Genomic DNA, 18,742 nt, shown 5'->3' with positions numbered 1-18,742 from the left:
GGACTGGCAGGTCCCAGTGTCCCCAGTGACCCCTGGGGCAAGCCTCTAGGTCTCCTCCCCTACCTACTTCTCCCCAGTTCACATTTAAGGGATCTGTTCTGATCTGAGTATTTGAGAACTAGGCTAAAAATCAGTGTGTTGGTCCTGCTTGAGGACTGATAAAAGACCTAACCCAGCGGTTTTCAAAGGGAGATCCCTGGAATCCAGGTCTGAGTTCTGAGCGCCAAACCCTACCCCCCGCCCCCCTCCTGTTTCAACCGGAGCTACTTGTTTTTATTTACGCCTTTGGCTCTTGTGGAAGCTTCTGTTTGAAGAAGGAGTTCTATGGCGATGAAAACAGAAGTATAAAGGTCAGTTTTTCCTGTCTTTGCACACGAGGCATCTGAGGCTTGGAGCTGGGTCAGTGAGGGTTGCTGGGACTGGAACCCAGTCCAGGGCTCTTGGCACTGTCCCAGGTGCCCCACAGGCTGCCACTGCTCATTGTGTGGCCTCCTGTGGGCCGTTGCTGACCAAGGAATGAACAATCCAGGCACCCATTCCTCCAGCTTGGTTCTTCCAGTGAGAATAAAAGACCCTGTTATGGGGCTGTTTCTTCAGGTTAAACTCGCGGTGCCTGAGAAGTCCGTCTACAGGCAGGAGAAAGAGCTTCCTTACCCTTTCTGCCCAGTTGGGGCACCTCCTTATTTCATATTCAGAGCCTCATGACCCGGATCAGCACAGTGGGCTAGTGGCTAAGTGTGTTGCAGACCCTCCCACGTGCCAGACATTGTGTTGGGCTCTTTTAAGTCTATGGGCCACTTTTACAAATAAACACCTTCCAAGTCTAGAAAGGGTGAATGAGTCTCTGGAAGCCACAGAGGCAGTAGTAGAGCTGGGATTTATAAAAACACTTTTTGCTGGAGAGAATTTTAAAAAGTGATGAGCTGGCAGAAAGTGTAATGAACGTCCATGGATCCATCAGCCAGACTCAACACCTGCCCTTGCCTTACCTCTATCTACTTCCTGTTCTCCTGCAATGTTTCAGGCAGATCTACGCATCATACTATCTCATCCATAAAGTTTTCAGTGTATAGTTCTAAATAAGAAGGGATTTTTAAAACCATAGTCACAGTTGTGATTTCACACCTAATCTCTGATTTTTTAATTTTATTTTTGAAGATTTTTATTTATTCATGAGAGACACAGAGAAAGAGACAGAGACATAGGCAGAAGAAGCAGGTTCCCTGTGGGGAGCCCAATGTGGGACTCAATCCCTGAGTCCCAGGATCATGCCTTGAGCTGAAGGCAGATGCTCAACCACTGAGCCACCCAGGTGTCCCTTTTTTCTAAAATTTTTAAAAAAGCTTTATTTGAGAGAGAGTGAGAGACACCTGAGAGGGTGAACATGAGCAGGGTGAGGGGCAGAGGGAAAAGCAGATTCCCTGCCCAGCAGAAAGTCTGATGCAGGGCTTGATCCCTGAGATCATGACCTGAGCTGAAGGCAGACACTTAACCTACTGAGCCAATCAGGTGCCCCTCTAAGAATATTTTTTTTTAGGTAATCTATACTCAATGTGAGATTGAAACTTAGAACCCCAATATCAAGAGTTGTACACTCTACCGGCTAAGCCAGCCACGCACCCCTCCTAAGACTAGTTTTATTATTTATTTATATTTATTTATTATTTTATTTTTAAAGGATTTTATTTATTTATTCATGAGAGATACATACAGAGAGAGGCAGAGACATAGGCAGAGAGAGAAGTAGGCTCCATGTAGGGAGCCCGATGTGGGACTCAATCCTAGGACTTCAGGATCACACTCAACCACTGAGACACCCAGGTGTCCCTTATTATTTATTTTTAAATACCTTGACATTTTCAGGCTGTTAAGGTACAGTTTTGGAAATTATCGCATCCTAGTAACTAAATGATACTATTGAAATAGATTATTTTAAAGTTGCATTTCTTTTTCACAGAATATGTTTTGTTATTTATTTTTCATTTACTAAATGATAATGAATCTTAGAGCATCTTAGCTGCTCTTTATTTTGTCCTCATTTATTTATTTTTATTTTTTATTTTTTAAAGGTTTTATTTAGGGATCCCTGGGTGGCGCAGCGGTTTAGTGCCGCCTTTGGCCCAGGGCGCGATCCTGGAGACCCGGGATCGAATCCCACGTTGGGCTCCCGGTGCATGGAGCCTGCTTCTCCCTCTGCCTATGTCTCTGCCTCTCTCTCTCTCTCTCTCTCTGTGTGACTATCATAAATAAATAAAAATTAAAAAAAATAAATAAAGGTTTTATTTATTTGAGAGAGTGATTGAGAGAGATAGCATAAGCAGGGGCAGAGGAAGAGGGAAAAGCAGACTTCCCCCTGAGCAGGGAGCCTGGTGCGGGGCTTGATCACAGGACCCTGGAGATCATGACCCGAGCTGAAGGCAGATGTTAACCAACTGAGCCACCCAGGTGCTCCTATTTTGTCCTCATTTAGACTAAGAATAAAGTCATAGTTTACAGATTAATATATGTGTGCTTGTGTGGGAGGGATCTATATATAGGAGTAAACAGGAGTGATGAGTGTTGCATAAAATATTTTACAAAATGCAAGTATCAAGATATATACATATTTGAAAACATATTTGTGCCCAAAGTTTATTCAAAATTACATGTGGGTATATATGTACTGTATGGAAGGTGTTATGTGTTTTAAAAATACCACTAATTTCAAGGGGGGAAGGGAGTAGGAGATATAGTCTTCTATTTATGGAATTAATAAGTCATGGGGATGAAAAGTACAGCATAGGGAGTATAGTCTGTGGTATTGTAAAAGCATTGTATGGTGGTGACAGGTGGTAGCTACACTGTGCTGAGCATAACACTACATATAGACTTGTTGAATCACTGTATTGTACACCTGAAACTAATGTAACATTGTGTGTCCAATATATTTCAATAAAAAAAAAACATTTATCAGCAGTTTGTAAATTGGGATATACTGACTGTGAATAACTGAATATATGACATCTAATATTTAGAGTTTTTCCTAATGTACATATACATGTATTTTATATATCCATATTAATGTTTACACATGTGACATTTATACACACATGCATATTATATGCATTATATGTATATCACACACATATATAATGTATGTTAAAAAATGGAGAAATTTACCCAGTTTAAGGGGATTTTTTTTCAAAGATTTATTTATTTATTTATTTATTATTCATGATAGACCACAGAGAGAGAGAGAGAGAGAGAGAGAGAGAGAGAGAGAGAGGCAGAAACACAGGAGGAGGTAGAAGCAGGCTCCATGCTGGGAGCCCGACGCGGCCCGGGACTCCAGGATCATGCCCTGGGCCAAAGGCAGGCGCCAAACCGCTGAGCCACCAGGGATCCCCAAGGGGATATTTTTAGAACTAGATTTGGGCTGTTATATATATATTTTTTCTTTTCCTTTTTTTTTTTTTTTAATTTACTCATGAGAGAGAGAGAGAGGGAGAGGCAGGCTCCATGCAGGGAGCCTGATGTGGGACTCGATCCCAGGTTTCCAGGATCATGCCCTGGGCTGAAGGCGGCACTAAACGGTTGAGCCACGGGGGCTTCCATATATATATATATATATATATATATATATATATATATATATATATTTGAAATCTTTTTATTATAGTGTTTGATTTGCATTGTATATAGGCTGGCATCATACATAAGACCAACTTTATAGAATAGTATTGATGTGATGACCTATTATTTTTAGGGTCATCAAAACTGTATGTTTATTGTGCATTAGTTTTATTGTGCAAGTTTGGGAATCAGGTTAACGAGTTGGAAGTATTCTGAAAGAGAAGTTCCTGTATACAATCTTGCCTATGTTAGATTGGGAGGGATGGGAAGCTGTGACTTGCGTGTAAATCTCTAACTTCGGGGACGCCTGGGTGGCTCAGCTGTTGAGCATCTGCCTTTGGCCCAGGGTATGATCCTGGAGTCACAGGATTGAGTCCCACGTCGGGCTCTCTGCATGGAGCCTGCTTCTCCCTCTGCCTGTGTCTCTGCCTCTCTCTCTGTCTCTCATGAATAAGTAAATAAAATCTTTAAAAAAAAAATCTCTAACTTCTGTGCCGTGAGATGCCATGGCAGATTTGGTATTCTTAAAAGCCTTTCAGTTGTATCCAGCATTAATTGTCTGAATATTTAAAACCATTTTTTAAATTGAAAGAAATTATTTTTTTCACAACTGGTTTTTGAAGTAGGTGGTCCAAGTGTCCCTTTATTATTTATTAGAGAGAGAGAGAGTGGGGGGGGGGAGGACAGAGGGAAAGAGAATCTCCAGTAGAATCCCCTCTGAGCTCGGAGCCTGACCACAGGGCTTGATCTCACCACCTTGAGATCATGACCTGAGTGAAATGAAGAGTTAGATGCTTAATCAACTGAGCCACCCCATACAGGCACCGCAGAAAAATAATAATTCATTGAGGTGAAATTCATGTAACATAAAATTAATCATTTGGAAGTATATAATCCAGTGGGGTTTAGTGCATTCACAGTGTTGTGCAACCATTACTTCTCTGTGGTTCCAAAACATTTTCATCACCCCAGAAGGAAACTCCTACCCATTAGCACTCCTCATTCCTATCCCCCAGCCCTTGGCACCTACTTCTTACCTAATCTGGACATGGTAAATAAATGGCTTCATGCAACATGTGACCATTGGTGATGGGCTTCTTTCATTCACCATCATGTTTTTGAGGTTCATCTGTATTGTAGCATGGATCAGGTAACTACATTCATTTTTATGGCTGAATAATTTACATTTTAAAAAAGTTTTATCTTAGTTCCAGTTAGTTAACAATACAGTTAACTAACTGCATTGGGTATACAATATAGAAATTCAATATAATTTACATTTCTTAGTATTTATTTAAGTTGATAGGGGGCTTTTTTCTTTTCTTTCTTTCTTTTTTTTTTTTTTTTTGAGTAAACTTTACACCCAAGGTGGGGCTTGAACTCATGACACTGAGATCGAGTCACATTTTCTACTAACTGAGCCAGCCAGGCATCCCCAGTTGATAGGAGACTTTTTTTTTAAGGTTTTATTTATTTATTCATGAGAGACACAGAGAGAGGCAGAGAGACATAGGCAGAGGGAGAAGCAGGCTCCCTGCAGGGATCCCAGTGTGGGACTCTATCCTGGGACTCTGGGATCATGCCCTGAGCCAAATGCATATGCTCAACTGCTGAGCCACACAGGCCTCCCAATAGGAGACTTTCGAAAGAGAGAGTTACATTTAGGAAAACCAACTTTGTTGGTCATTTAGTACCTGATTTTTGTGTTTGTTTCTGTATTTATTTATTAAATGTATATGGGTTTATTAAGCAGAGTTTCTACATTTAATGTTGCAGTGTGAGTGTTACAGGATTTCTTCTCTTTAAGTGCCTGTGGTTCTTGGTCATGCCACTTCAAAGGATGACAAGTAGACCAGGCAGAGTGGTGGACAGCAAAGTGAGGTTTATTGAGTATTGTACAAAGCCCCCAAAGAGGGAGGGGACCCAAGAAGGTTGCCCTGAGTTTTTGTGTTTAATGACATCTTCATCGAGATATAATTCATATACCATGTAATTCAACTGTTTAAAATGTCTGATTCAGTGGTTTTTCATCTGTCCACAGAGTTGTGCAAACATTGCCACAATCAATTTTAGGACATTTTTATTACCCCCCTGCCATAAGACACTCCCCCCCGCCCCCCATTAGCCATCCTTATTATGTTTTAGGATCTGAAGTAGTCAGTCCATTGGACTTGCCGGCAGAGATTTAAGTGGCTCTGACTTTCTATGACTTCACTTTCTCCACCTGTAATTGTAGATGAAATTGGCCAATTCGGTAACATGACCTACCTGCTGGCAATTTATGGAAGTGTTTCATGTGCATGATCTCATTTAAGGCTCAGATCAACCCCATGGGCTAATAACTACCATTTTTGTCTCCATGTCACAGATGGGGAAACTGATACTCAGAGAAACTAAGCAGCCTGAGACCCAGCTGGCATTTGAACCATAAAGTCTTAGCTTAGTTGTGCAGTTGTCAGAGCTGAGTTGCTGAGCTTCTGACGCTGTGATTCCCATCTACCTGCCCAGCAGTCCTTCTGCTGGCAGCTTTGCAGATGTGACCTTGTGCAAGGTTAGGGAGGAGAGGCAGAGGGAGGCGGGAGGCGGGAGGCTGGCCGGAGAGGGGCAAGGGTTTGGGGGCTTGTTCTCTTTGACCTCCCCCTCTCACCTCCCCCATCTCATAGCAGGTTCTCTGCCAATTAGGCTTCCCAGAAAAGCTGAGCAGAGCCCACCTGTTCCAGAAGCCCTGTTTAGGAAGGAGCCAGCACTGTCCAGAGCAGGCCAAAATTTCCAGCAAAGTTCAGGGATGCCCCCTGGTGGATCTGCACTCCTGACTCAAAAACAGCTGTTTTCTGCATCTTCCCAGGATCTAGGCGGTCACTGAAGGAAGAATCCTTTTTCACGTGTGATCTAGATTCAGTATTACATTGGGCAGGGGCAGGAGTGCGAGGATAGGAACCTGGGCTGTGGATTATATTGAAGTGGCTTCAAGTTCTAGTTCTACTACTCATGCACTGGACATTTTAGGTCCAAGCCTCAAGTTTCTCATCCATCAAATGGGTATAAGTGAAGTTCTACCTCACAGAACCACAATTAACTTAAGATAACCTGTGTAGAGAGCTTGCCTGTGCTCTGTAAATGTTAACGATTCTTATTGGTAGAGTATATTCTGGAGGACTTGAGCTGATCTTGTCACCTCTAGGCACTGGATTCTTCATTTATAAGACAGGGACAGTCCTACCTCACTTCTGGGGTGGTTGTAAAGATTAGATAATGAATCTAAAAGATAGTAACGCCCAAGTTCTCCTACGTGCACAAAGGGTTACTTTTATTATTCAGTTCCTGCTACATGAAAGGCACTGTGTATTTATTCAACAAATATTGACCATGGGCCTATAATAGGGCAGGCTTTATGCACAGAGCTGGGTATATAGCACTGAACCAGATGGGAATATTACTCACATCAGCATGTAAGTTCCATGAGGATTTTGTCAGTTTCAAGGGTCGGCAAATTTTTTCCGTAAAGATTAGAGAGTAAGTATTTTGGGCTTTGCCGGCCATTTACTCTCTGCCAGCTACTCAGCTTAGTTGGTGTAGCATGGAAGCAGCCAGAGACCTATGAACCAGAGTGTGGCTGGTGCTAATACAATTTTTATATATGGGTCCAGAAATTTGAGCTTTGTATCATTTTCATATCATTTTTCCCCATCCTCTACCACTTAAAAACATAAAAATCATCTGTAGCTCATGGGCCAGACAAAACCCGGTGGTGGGCCAGATTTGCCCATGGGCCATCATTTGCTGGCCCCTGCTTGCTTAGTTTGCTCTTTGTTCTTGGAGTAGCTTTGAACAAGGTGATCACCTGCTCTGGTTATTTTCTTTCTTTCTTCTGGTTTGTCCATTTCTTTTTCTTTTTTTTTTTTAAAAGTATGCTTCATGCCCAGTATGGAGCCCAACTTGGGGCTTTTACTCACGACCCTGAGATTAAGACCTGAGTTAAGAACAAGAGTTGGATGCTTAACCGACTGAGCCAGCCAGGCGCCCTTGGTTTCCACATTTTTAAGTTTCCATGGACCAAATATTTGTCATTGAACTAATGGGGAATTGAGGTATTTCCTTACCAGATGGCAGGCTTCTCATTCCAGTCATGATGCTTATTTTATGTCCTGACAGACAGGAGGTGCCAGCTTTCATCATAAAGCACCATGAATGTGGCAATCTGCTCTGTGTCTGTCTTCTCCCCTGTCATAGCACTTCCATTGAACCTTGGTTGTTCCTTCTACAGTGTCTGAAGTTCTGGGGCCTTGATTATTCCCATCTTAGGGATGGGGAAGCAGAGTCCCCTTGAAGGGTTGTGAATTCCTTAAAACCTTGTTTGTTTTTTTTGGAGAGAGAGAAAGAGAGTGAGGTGAGAAGGAAGGGGCAAAGGAAGAGGGAGAGAGAGAATCTTAAGCAGGCTCCATGCCCAGCATAGAGTCTGAAGTGGGGCTTGATCTCACGACCCTGAGATCATAATCTGAGCCGAAATCAAGAGTCAGACACCCAACTGACTGAGCCACGCAGGTGCCCCACCCTGAAGCTTTGTTACTTGCTGGTAGTCGCAGGACTAGCACTAAACACTCCTGTCTCCCAGTCTTGAGCTTGTCTCCTTCTCTCTGGGAAGCAGGGGGTGCCAGGCAGCTCACTCCTTTTAGTAAAAAGCGAAAGATTTATGCGATCTGAAGAGAAACCAGAGTATTGCAGCTCACTCCTTTTAGTTCAGTGGTTGTTCATATGAGAAGTCATATGTCACATATTGTACAGGACAGCCAACATTCATCATTTATTTGTTCCATCTATATGTTACTGAGCTCCCACTTTATGCTCAGCTCTGTGTAGATACTTGGGATAAAGTAGTGAACAAGACAGACAGGACTTATGCCCTGGAGACAATTACAGAATAGTAGGGAAGAAAGACTGCAAAAGAGACAAACTTTGTGAATTGTGATTAGTGCCAGGGAGTAATGGGGGATCCATGCATTTAAGCACCAGACGCTGTGCCAAGGAGTTCTTGAGCATCATCTGATTTGATCTGTGACCTTTGTCTGATTTAATCCTCACAACTAGCCTATGAAAGGAGATGGCAGGATGAAGACACAGAGGTTCAGAGAAGCCCAAGTAATTTTCTCTGGCCTCACAGATTAGGGAGGGAGACTACCAAACAGCTAATTTTCTGTGGAAATAAGCACTGTTCTATTACTTCATATAAACAGACAGCCTTGAGTGCCATGCCAAGAGAATTTTTGGTCGGCAGTGGGGAGCATTGAAGGTTTGAAGCAGAGAGAGGAGTGCCCATGGTCAGGTCTCTGTTTTAGAAATCTCATGCTGGCAGCATGGAGGATGTATAGGAGGGGGTAGTCTGGGGATCCCTTAGGAAGTTCTGGAGGTCGTCTTGGAGAGTAGTAAGGCTGGACTGGACCAGCGTAGAGGCTGTGGTGGTGGAGGGGAGCAGATGGAGAGAGATTCAGTAAAGGAAAACCAATGAGACGAGGTAATAGAGCAGATGCGGCATACGGGTGAGGCAGGTTTTGTTTATGGGGATCCCAAGTGGGATCAGGATCCTGGGTCACCAGGAGCCATCAGTGTGTGGATTCTGCCCCTAGGTAGCCGGCGGCTGGTGGATGTGATGGATGTGAATACCCAGAAGGGCACGGAGATGAGCATGTCCCAGTTTGTGCGGTACTACGAGACCCCGGAGGCTCAGCGGGACAAGCTGTACAACGTCATCAGCCTTGAGTTCAGCCACACCAAGCTGGAGCACCTGGTCAAGCGTCCGACTGTGGTAGGCCCCTGGTCTCGGTCTCCTCCCTGATACTTTCTACCTCCTCTCCTCACCCTTCTCCTGCGCCTAGGCTCCAGGCCAGCCTGTGCCAGCCCCAGCAAAGGGCAGGAAGAGTGTGGGGAGAATGAGGGATGGTGAGAGAACCCAATGGAAGGGCACCCCAAGACAGCAAGTGCTGACGATGGGCTGGCTTTCAGGTAGACCTGGTGGACTGGGTGGACAACATGTGGCCACAGCATCTGAAGGAGAAACAGACAGAAGCCACGAATGCCATTGCGGAGATGAAATACCCGAAAGTGAAGAAGTAAGACTGCCTGGCTAGTGGTGGGAGCTGGGTGGGCAGGGGTCGGGGTGGGAGGGTGTCTCACAGCCCTGTGGGGTGCTGCTGGGACTCAAAGGATGGGGGTCCTTGGCATGAGCAGGCTGGCATCTTGCTTTCTTGGATCCCAGGGGCTCTGCTCTGCATTCCCCATCCAGATGGTCCTTTGGCCTCCCTGCCAGCTCTTCCTAGGGGCATGTGATTGAGGAGGGAGGAAGAATAATGGGGACCATCTCTGTGTGCATGTGTGTGCTTGTTATAACTGTATCTACTCCCACCAAGTGACAGAAAGTCCTGGGAGTGAGCATCTTCCGAGAAACTCGCTCATCATGGACGTTTTGCTTTTGCCAAGGGCTGGGGAGGGGTCTGGTGTTCTTTTGCTCCTTGCTGTTGAGACCCGGGACTTTTCCCAAATAAGCCCAAGGGCTGCTTACTCATCAAACACTCCTTAGATGATGTCTCCACGCGGCAGGTTGGCTCTGGGCTGGGAAGGTGGCTGCATCTAATTGCAGGGACTTCACTACACATGGACCAGTAAGTCCTGAGACCGGTTGTTTAATGTGAACAGAGGCACCTATGATCCCCTTCACTTTCTAGAATTTTAATAACGGACCCTGGGGACCCTTGGGGCTACCTTCGGGCTCTCACCATCTCAGGCCGTCTGTGTTTCCATCTACAAAACGGGAAGGAGATGCTGCCTGTCCCAGGCAGGACTGCTGCTCTGGGCTTCCTAGAAGAGTTGGCCCTGGCAGCTCCAAATCCATTAGCATCTCTCCGCTGCTCAGCCCTGCTGCCAGGAGTGCCCCCAGGAGCTTGAAGGCTGTGAGCTTTTCATTCAATCCACCCTTCATTCAGGGCAGAGTGAATGCAGACTCAGTGCCAGGCTTTGTAAGGGAGGCCAGCATGCTGGCCCTGGGTTTCTCAACGCTGTGCTTTCAAGCTCTCTCTTTCTTTAATTATTTCTCAGGCATTTTTCCTCCCCTTGAAGCTGAAGCTCCTTACATCCCTTGGATCAGGGCTACATCAAACACAAGGAATGGGCTCAAAGTGGGGAGGGTGGGAGGGTTTTCAGTTTCTTTCCCATTGGATTGCAACAAAATTTCTGAAGCCCCTGAGTTGGGGAAGGAAAAGATGAACAAGACCAAGAACTTTAACCCTCTGGAAAACGTGTCCTAAAACACTGGGGACAAGGTGTAAGTCTCAGCCTAGGTAGAGGGAAACAGACCCCCAGGAGGGGAACAGGGAGAGGAGGAATCCTTTTTGGCTGGTGGCATTGGGAATTCTTCTTGGAGGGGACACTGGACTTAGGCTTTATTTTATTTTTAAAGATTTTATTTATTTATTCATGAGAGACCCAGAGAGAGAGAGGCAGAGACATAGGCAGAGGGAGAAGCAGGTTCCCACAGGGATACGGGACTTGATCCCAGGTCTCCAGGATCATATCCTGGGCTGAAGGTGGCGCTAAACTGCTGAGCCACCTGGGCTGCCCCTGGACTTAGGCTTTAAAGGATAGAGGAGATGGGAGGGATGAAGGAAGGGATAGGGAAGGATGGGGGAGAGGTGAGGGGAGTGAAGTGCCAAGGGCTTTTAAGGAATCATGAGGGGAGAGCTGGGGAAAAGAGTGTGGGACTCAGACATTAGGGGCAGATCACAGCTTTCATTGATTGATTGGGTGATTGATTGATTGATTCAGCATATGTATTAAACATCTGATTGGTGCTGAGCACTGGACATATAGTGAGGAGGAAACCAGATGAGTTCCCTGCCCTGACGACAGAGCTTTCAGTCTCTCTGGAGACAGACATTCATCCACCAATCAGATAAACAAATGGCAACTTTGCAGCTGTGTTGAAGCAACAGAGCAGATATCCAGGGTGCTACAGGAGCCCGTACCAGGGTACTTAAGGTTGTAGGGTAGGTGTCCCCAAGATGAGGTCTGAAGAGAAAGGGGTTACTTAGGAGAAGAGGCCTGGGAAGAGCTTTCCTGGCTGCGTGCAGAGAGCCAGGTGGCATGGTTCAGAAGGGCGGGGAGAAGGGGATAGATAGACCTAAGGAAGGAATGCAAGTGAGGCTAGAGCAGAGCAGGGGGTGGGCAGTGGATGCAGGGTGGTGGGTGGGCTGGGCTGGGCTGGTCAGGGACCGACATGCCATAGTGAGGGGGCTGTGTTTCTCCTAAGAGCAGTCAGAAACCTCTATGAGATTTATTTATTTTTTAAAGATTTTATTCATGTATTCATGACACACACACACACACACACACACACACACAGGCGCAGAGACACAGGCAGAGGGCTCCATGCAGGGACCCTGACGTGGGACTCGATCCTGGGTCTCCAGGATCGGACCCTGACGTGGGACTCCATCCTGGGTCTCCAGGATCAGACCCTGGGCTGAAAGCGACACTAAACCGCTGAGCCACCCGGGCTGCCCTATGAGATTTTTTTTTTTTAAAGCTTTATTTATTTCAGAGAGAGAGAATGTGATGGGAGGAAGGGCAGAAGGAGAAAGAGGAAGAGAATCTCTAGCAGACTTCCTGCTGAGTACGGAGCTTGACACAGGACTCAATCCCGGGACCCTGAGATCACACGATCAGAGCTGAAATCAAGAGTCGGTTGCTCAAGTGACTGAGCCACCCAGGCCTCCCTCTCTGAGAGATTTTAAGCAGAGAGGGATGTGTTCAGATTTGCTTTCTGCAAGTTCTGCTGCTGTGTGGATTGAAGGAGCTGGGAGTAGAGTGATGGGAGAAACCAGTGGATAATCTCTATGAGAGCAAATGATGGAGCAGGAGGGAGCAGAGGACAAATGGTACATGCATCTAGGAACGTAAAATAGATCACACTGGGGGACACAGATTTCAATTACTTTGCCTCCTTTAGATATATTTGGTATATTCTTCACTTTATTTTTTATTTTTAAAGATTTTATTTATTTATTCATGAGAGACACAGACACACAGACACACACACACACACACACACACACACACACACACACACACACAGAGGCGCAGAGACACAGGCAGAGGGAGAAGCAGGCTCCATGCAGGGAGCCTGACGTGGGACTCGATCCCGGATCTCCAGGATCAGACCCTGGGCTGAAAGCGACACTAAACCGCTGAGCCACCCGGGCTGCCCTATTCTTCACTTTATTGAAAGTTACAAAAAAAAAAAAAAAAAAAGAAAAGAAAGAAAGAAAGAAAGAAAGAAAGAAAGAAAGGTATTCCTCTAAATAGTTTAATTCTATTAATACATCAAGAATCCTATCTAATTACCAAAAAAAAGGCTTACATACAATTTTCTACAATGACATGTCTTCAAAACATTAGTTGGATTGTATGGCAGATATATTTACAAACCCTGTCAGTGGCTGTGGGAACTTGTTATAGGATTTGAACCTTGTTAGGAAGGAAGTTGTCACCTTGGAAGTAGTCCGTTGGTTTGGCTGAAAAGAATGCCAGTTAATCAGCAAGGTAAAAATCCTGCAATGATGAAGTCCTCTGGGACCATAGAATGGTTCTGTGGAATTTAATTAAAATGACACTGTTTCTAGAAGTCAGAGCTTCCACGCTGACAGGCCACCTGCATTCAGGTTTGCAGGAAGAGAGGAGTGTTACAGGCCCATTACTGCCTTTGCCCTGGCTCCAGGATTTGTGTAGTTTGATCATGTCGAGGGAGTTCGGAATTTTAGTGGGTTTTGGCTGAGATACTTAAGGTGAAGAGTGCTAGCATTTGTCAGTGAGTAGATGTAACTTTGTAGGAGAGAAAAGGTATAAAGGTTGTATTAGTGTATTCATTATCTGTTGCTGCCTTTACTGAGTGCCCACAAATGTAAGACCCTATTCTAAGTAGTTGGTAGGCTACAATGAATAAAGCGAACTCCCCATGTTCAGAGGGCTTATGTTCACGTGGGGAAAAATGGGCAAGCAAACACGTGAATCATATAATTATGGAGATGATAAGTGTCAAGGAGGAAATATAAAGCAAGATAAAGAGGGGCGCTGGCTGACTCAGTTGGTGGAACGTGTGACAAACAGTGACAGCTATTTAGGAGTACCCCTGTACTCATTGTTTATTGACACATAACATTACCCTAAAACTTTGTAGCTTAAAAAAGAAATCTTAGCAGCTTAAAGCGTCAAACAGTTTCTGTAGGTCAGGAATCTGGAAGTGGGTTACCTGGCTCAGAGTTGCTCATGAGCTTGTCTCAAGACTTAAGCCTCGGCTGTAGTCACCCGGAGGCTTAACTGGGGCTGGAGGGCCCACTTCCAAGTTGGTGCGCTCACATGGCTGTTGGCAAGAGGGCTTAGTTCTTCACCATTTGGGCCTCTCCATAGGGCTGCTTGAATGTCCTTGTGACATGGCAGCCGGTATTCCCATCTCTTTCTAACCCCACAAATGGAGAGCAAAGAAGAAGCCACAGTGCCTATTATGACCCATATTTGAAAGTCGCATGCTGTTTGCTTCTGCCATAGTCTTTTTTTTTTTTTAAAGATTTCATTTACTTATTCATGAGAGAGGGGAGAGAGAGGGAGAGAGAGAGAGAGAGAGAGAGAGAGAGAGAGAGGCAGAGGGAGAAGCAGGCTCTATGCAGGGAGCCCGACGTGGGACTCAATCCCAGGACTCTAGGATCAGGCCCTGGGACAAAGGCAGGCGCTAAACCGCTGAGCCACCGGGGCTGCCCAACCATATTCTTTTAATTAAAAGTGAGGTCCTATGTGTAGCCCACACTCAAGGGGAGGGGAATTTGGCTCTATTTCTGAAAGGGGGGAGTTTCAAAGACTTTGGACATTTTTTTTTTAAGACGGTGGCGCAGCGGTTTGGCGCCTGCCTTTGGCCCGGGGCGCGATCCTGGAGACCCAGGATCGAATCCCACATCGGGCTTCTGGTGCATGGAGCCTGCTTCTCCCTCTGCCTGTGTCTCTGCCTCTCTCTCTCTCTGTGACTATCATAAATAAATAAAAATTTAAAAAAAAAAGATTTTATTTATTCATGAGAGACAGAGAGAGAGAGAGAGGCAGAAACACAGGCAGAGGGGAAAAGCAGGTTCCATGCAAGGAGCCCGACATGGGACTCAATCCCGGGTCTCCAGGATCACGCTCTGGGCTGAAGATGGTGCTAAACTGCTGAGCCACCCGGGCTGCTCTGAACATGTTTTAAAGCCTTCATAATCTCCTAGGTCTGTGACAGGGGCATACCTCTCTCACTTAGGTGTTATAATGCATTCCAGAAGGAAATTAGCAAGTCTTTTCTGTCCTTAACATGCTGCTAAGGAAGGGTACCCCGTATATACCATACCTTTGGCCCCAAAATAATTGGGAATCAACTGCATTTTTCTCCCTGTACTTTCTGAGGGTGGCAGGAAGAACTGAGAAAAAATTGGAGGGTGTGAAGTGAGGCTGAAACCCAGACAGGATGAAAATAGGTGCTGGGATGAGCAAGTTTCAAGGCTGCCCCAGGCAGCCTCTGGTGGCCATGGGAAATCTTTCATCTCAAGGACTCAGTTTCCCCTTCTACAAAGTGGGGATCCTGTCATCCTTGCCTCACCTCCCAACCACGCTGTAGGGAAATGGAGCCTATAGTGATGTGAGATGTGGGTAGGACAAGATGTTTGTCTGTGTGGTCTCGTGTAGACACAAGGTCTCCAACTATCATCAGAATCCTTGGCTTTTCAATCTATTTTCCCTCATATTTGCATTGGGCTTTTTTTTTTTTTAAGATTTTTATTTTTATTTTTTTTTGAGAAAGTGAGAGGGAGCAAGCATGAGCAGGAGGGGGGGAGGCAAAGGGAGAGGGAGAAGCAGGCTCCCTGCTGAGCAAGGACGCCCCCTCACCCACGTGGAGCTCAATCCCAGGACCCTGAGATCATGACTTGAGCTGAAGGCAGACACTTAACTGACTGCCTCCCGGGTGCTCCTGCATTGGGCTTTTATCTCGACAACCCTCATTTACTTTCAACTCTCCTCAACCATGTTTGCTGGTACTAGAGATGATCATCCCTGTGTAATATCACACTTGGACACAGACCTAGAGAGGCTGTGGCAGTCACACAGGGATGGAGCTGTGGGCCAGGCATCACACCCCAGGCCTCTGGATTCCTGGCTTTTCCTCTCTACCTCTCTAGCTTTACAAGAGGAACAAAGAAATCCAGCCTTTTCTGTGCTGCCATGTATAGACACAGACACTGTGTTAGACACTTAGCGCGTATATCTCAACGGTACTGGAAGTGGGTGTTAACTACCTTCATCTTATAGACACGAAACTGAAGTTCATGCAGTAGTGCTTCAATGCAGGGAACAGGTGTAGCCATTGAGTATAAGATGGGGGCTGGTATGGCTGTGGATAACTTAAAAAATTCTTCTTTTGGGGAAAAAAAAAAATCCAGTGCTGGCCAAACCATGCACATTTAGGGTCTAGTTTGACCCATGAGGGCCACCAGTTTGAGGCCCCTGACTAACTCAACAAATGGGGATGCTGAGTTCGAGGAGAGGGAAAGATTTAGTCTAATGTCAAACAGTTGATCAGAATAAATATAGGGCTGTATTGCTGGGTGCTATACCTAACACAGATTAATCTGATGTGATCCCTGCTGGGGCTTGAGCTGAGGCACTTGTGTCCAAAAAAGTAATAATTTTCCCATGGGGATGACTCAGTCCAGCTGTCAGGGCCTTCTCTTAGCTCATTTAACTCTGACTATGTTTTGTGTCAAATACTTTGCTCAAGGAGCTCCTAGATGGCTCAGTGGGTTAAGCACTCGACTCTTCATTTTGGCTTAGGTTGTAAGATGGAGCCAGGGTTTAGGCTCTATGCTGAGCGTGGAACCTGCTTAAGATTCTCTTTTTCCCCTCTTCCTCTCCTCTTCTCCTCCTTTCTTAAGAAAAAAAAAAAAAAAAGCTTTGAAAAGCTTGCTTAAGGGATCCCTGGGTGGCGCAGCGGTTTGGCGCCTGCCTTTGGCCCAGGGCGCGATCCTGGAGACCCGGGATCGAATCCCACGTCGGGCTCCCGGTGCATGGAGCCTGCTTCTCCCTCTGCCTGTGTCTCTGCTTCTCTCTCTCTCTCTCTGTGTGTGACTATCATAAATAAATAAAAAAAGAGTCTATCTTTAAAAAAAAAATATTAAAAAAAAAAAAAAAAAAAGAAAAGCTTGCTTAAGAACACCCATCGAATGGCTGGTGCTCGAATCCAAGATGGGAGATGTTTCTTGTAATTACACTTTTTTTCTTGTAAATAGGGAGAATATACTATGGTGAAAAAAATCAACCAGTTCCAAAAAGTTCACAGTGCAATCTCATAGCAGGCCATTGGCCATCCTGTAATGACCCTGGAAAGCAGCGCCCTGGCCCAGGGCATTGACCACCTTGAAATGACATCAACGTTCACTTCCCTAAAATGGGGATTATAGGGTTGTTTTAAAGGTGAAACTAGATATTATGCATTTAATGGCTTTTATTATTAGCACTTGATAATCCGAGCCCATTAGTTAATATTCGTGGATAGCCCCAGTGGATGGGTTTTGGTAAAGAATGAAGAAGCTGGATTTCAGAGTCTATACCACTGTCTTCTGCTCCCTTGGGGCTTAGGGGAATGGTGTGGGGACAGAATGGGAGGAGGGCTATGGCCCTGGGGAGCCCGCCCTGGAGGGTGGGACTACTGATTTGAGCTGAACCATCTCCTGCAGCGGGAAGTCAGTGGTTGAGTTTGACTGCAACCTGCAGAACTTGCTTCTCTAAAAGAGTCTTGGGATCTGCCTGGTAGACCTGGCAGAAGGGCTGATAACCTCTGGGCCAGGCTGCTTGGGTAAGCACCATCACTAAGGTAGTGACCTTGGTGAGTCATGACCTCCGAGCCTCTGCTTTCTCATCTGTAAAACGCGGACAATCCTGGGAGTGAACTGAGGGGGTCGAGAAAATTGTCTTAAATAATTGCAGTATCACAGTGCCAGGTACTGTGTTAATACGTGTGTATCTCAGTGAATTCCCACAGTAACTCTATGACGTAGGGCTACACAGCTGCTGGAGGGCCAGGCAGGGGAAGGGGCCGCAAAGGAGCATCTTAGAACGCAGAGTTGAACTTAAGTCACCTCCCTGCCATTAGGATGAGAAAACCCGCTCAGGGACGGGAAGTAAGTTGCCCAAGGTCACACAGATGATCGTCTTTTTAGGGCTGGAGCAGCGTCCCTGGTCTCTGGACTGCCATACCTCGGATCTGACACTCCCTTCAGACCCTAGCCTTGCCCCGATGGACACATCAAGGTGGCTTTTTGCTGGGTCGTCCTCTCCAATGGCAGGACGGCGCCCACACTCTCTGAAAACGGGGGCGCCGGTGTTCCGGAGCGCCTGCGGGCAGAGCTGCCCCGGGCCCCCACCCAGCCCGGGCGAGGGGGCGGCCGTGGGCGGCGGCGGCGTCCCCTGGCGCTGGCCGGCGAGCTTCCCTGTCGCCGCCGCGGCCTCCCTCCTCCTTCCTGGCGGCCGCCGCGCCGCGCGGGTGTTCAGTTTCAGCGCGGGGATGAGCGCAGGCTGCGCCCTGCTCCCCGAGGAAGGAAGGAAGAGAGAGAGGACTGCACGGTCCTCGGCCGGCCGGGGCCTGGCAGCGCCGTGGAGGGGGATCGGCCCCGGTCGCCTGCGCTGGGCGCGCGTCGGTCCTGCGCTGCCGAAGGGGACGCCCGGGGGCCGCGCTGCCGCCGCCGCCGCCGCCGCCGAGGGTAACCGCGGGCGCGCCGGGCGGGGCCGGGCGGGCGTCCCTGCGCTGCGCCCCGCGGGGCCCGGGCTGCCCGGGAGCCCCCGCTCCTCCGGGGCGCGCCGGGGCGGGGTGTGGGTCACCTCCCGCCCGCGGGCTGCGCAGCCCGCGTCGCGGAGCGGCTCTTTGTGTCCTCCCGGGGCTGCGTGTGAGTGTGTAGTGTGCGCGCGCGCCTTCAGCCCCGTCACCCGGTGCCAGCTTGCCCCAGGTCCCCCCACCCCCCGCCAAGACCTTTGCCCCAGGGGATGCTGCCTGAGGCGCGGGGGGAGTTCTCGCTAA

At 47.0% G+C, this 18,742-nt stretch overlaps 1 protein-coding gene across 4 annotated transcripts in view; it reads left to right on the top strand.

Moving 5' to 3' along the window:
- Window positions 1-18,742, top strand: part of KDM2B (lysine demethylase 2B) — a 120,065-nt gene that overhangs the window by 15,626 nt on the left and 85,697 nt on the right. For 3 of the 4 annotated variants that reach the window (XM_055323419.1, XM_055323416.1, XM_055323418.1), the window contains exons 5-6: window positions 9,234-9,412; window positions 9,610-9,716. In XM_055323419.1, coding sequence (XP_055179394.1) covers window positions 9,234-9,412; window positions 9,610-9,716 — 286 coding nt within the window. Of the gene's footprint in view, window positions 1-9,233; window positions 9,413-9,609; window positions 9,717-18,205; window positions 18,429-18,742 lie in introns of those variants that run through there. The other variant, XM_055323420.1, reaches the window with a different exon arrangement.

Source organism: Nyctereutes procyonoides, unplaced genomic scaffold (genome assembly GCF_905146905.1).
Source record: "Nyctereutes procyonoides isolate TBG_1078 unplaced genomic scaffold, NYPRO_anot_genome, whole genome shotgun sequence".
Taxonomy (NCBI): Eukaryota; Metazoa; Chordata; class Mammalia; order Carnivora; family Canidae; genus Nyctereutes; species Nyctereutes procyonoides.
The sequence above is the reverse complement of the archived record's forward strand: the minus strand, read 5'-3'. Positions and strand labels throughout refer to the sequence as shown.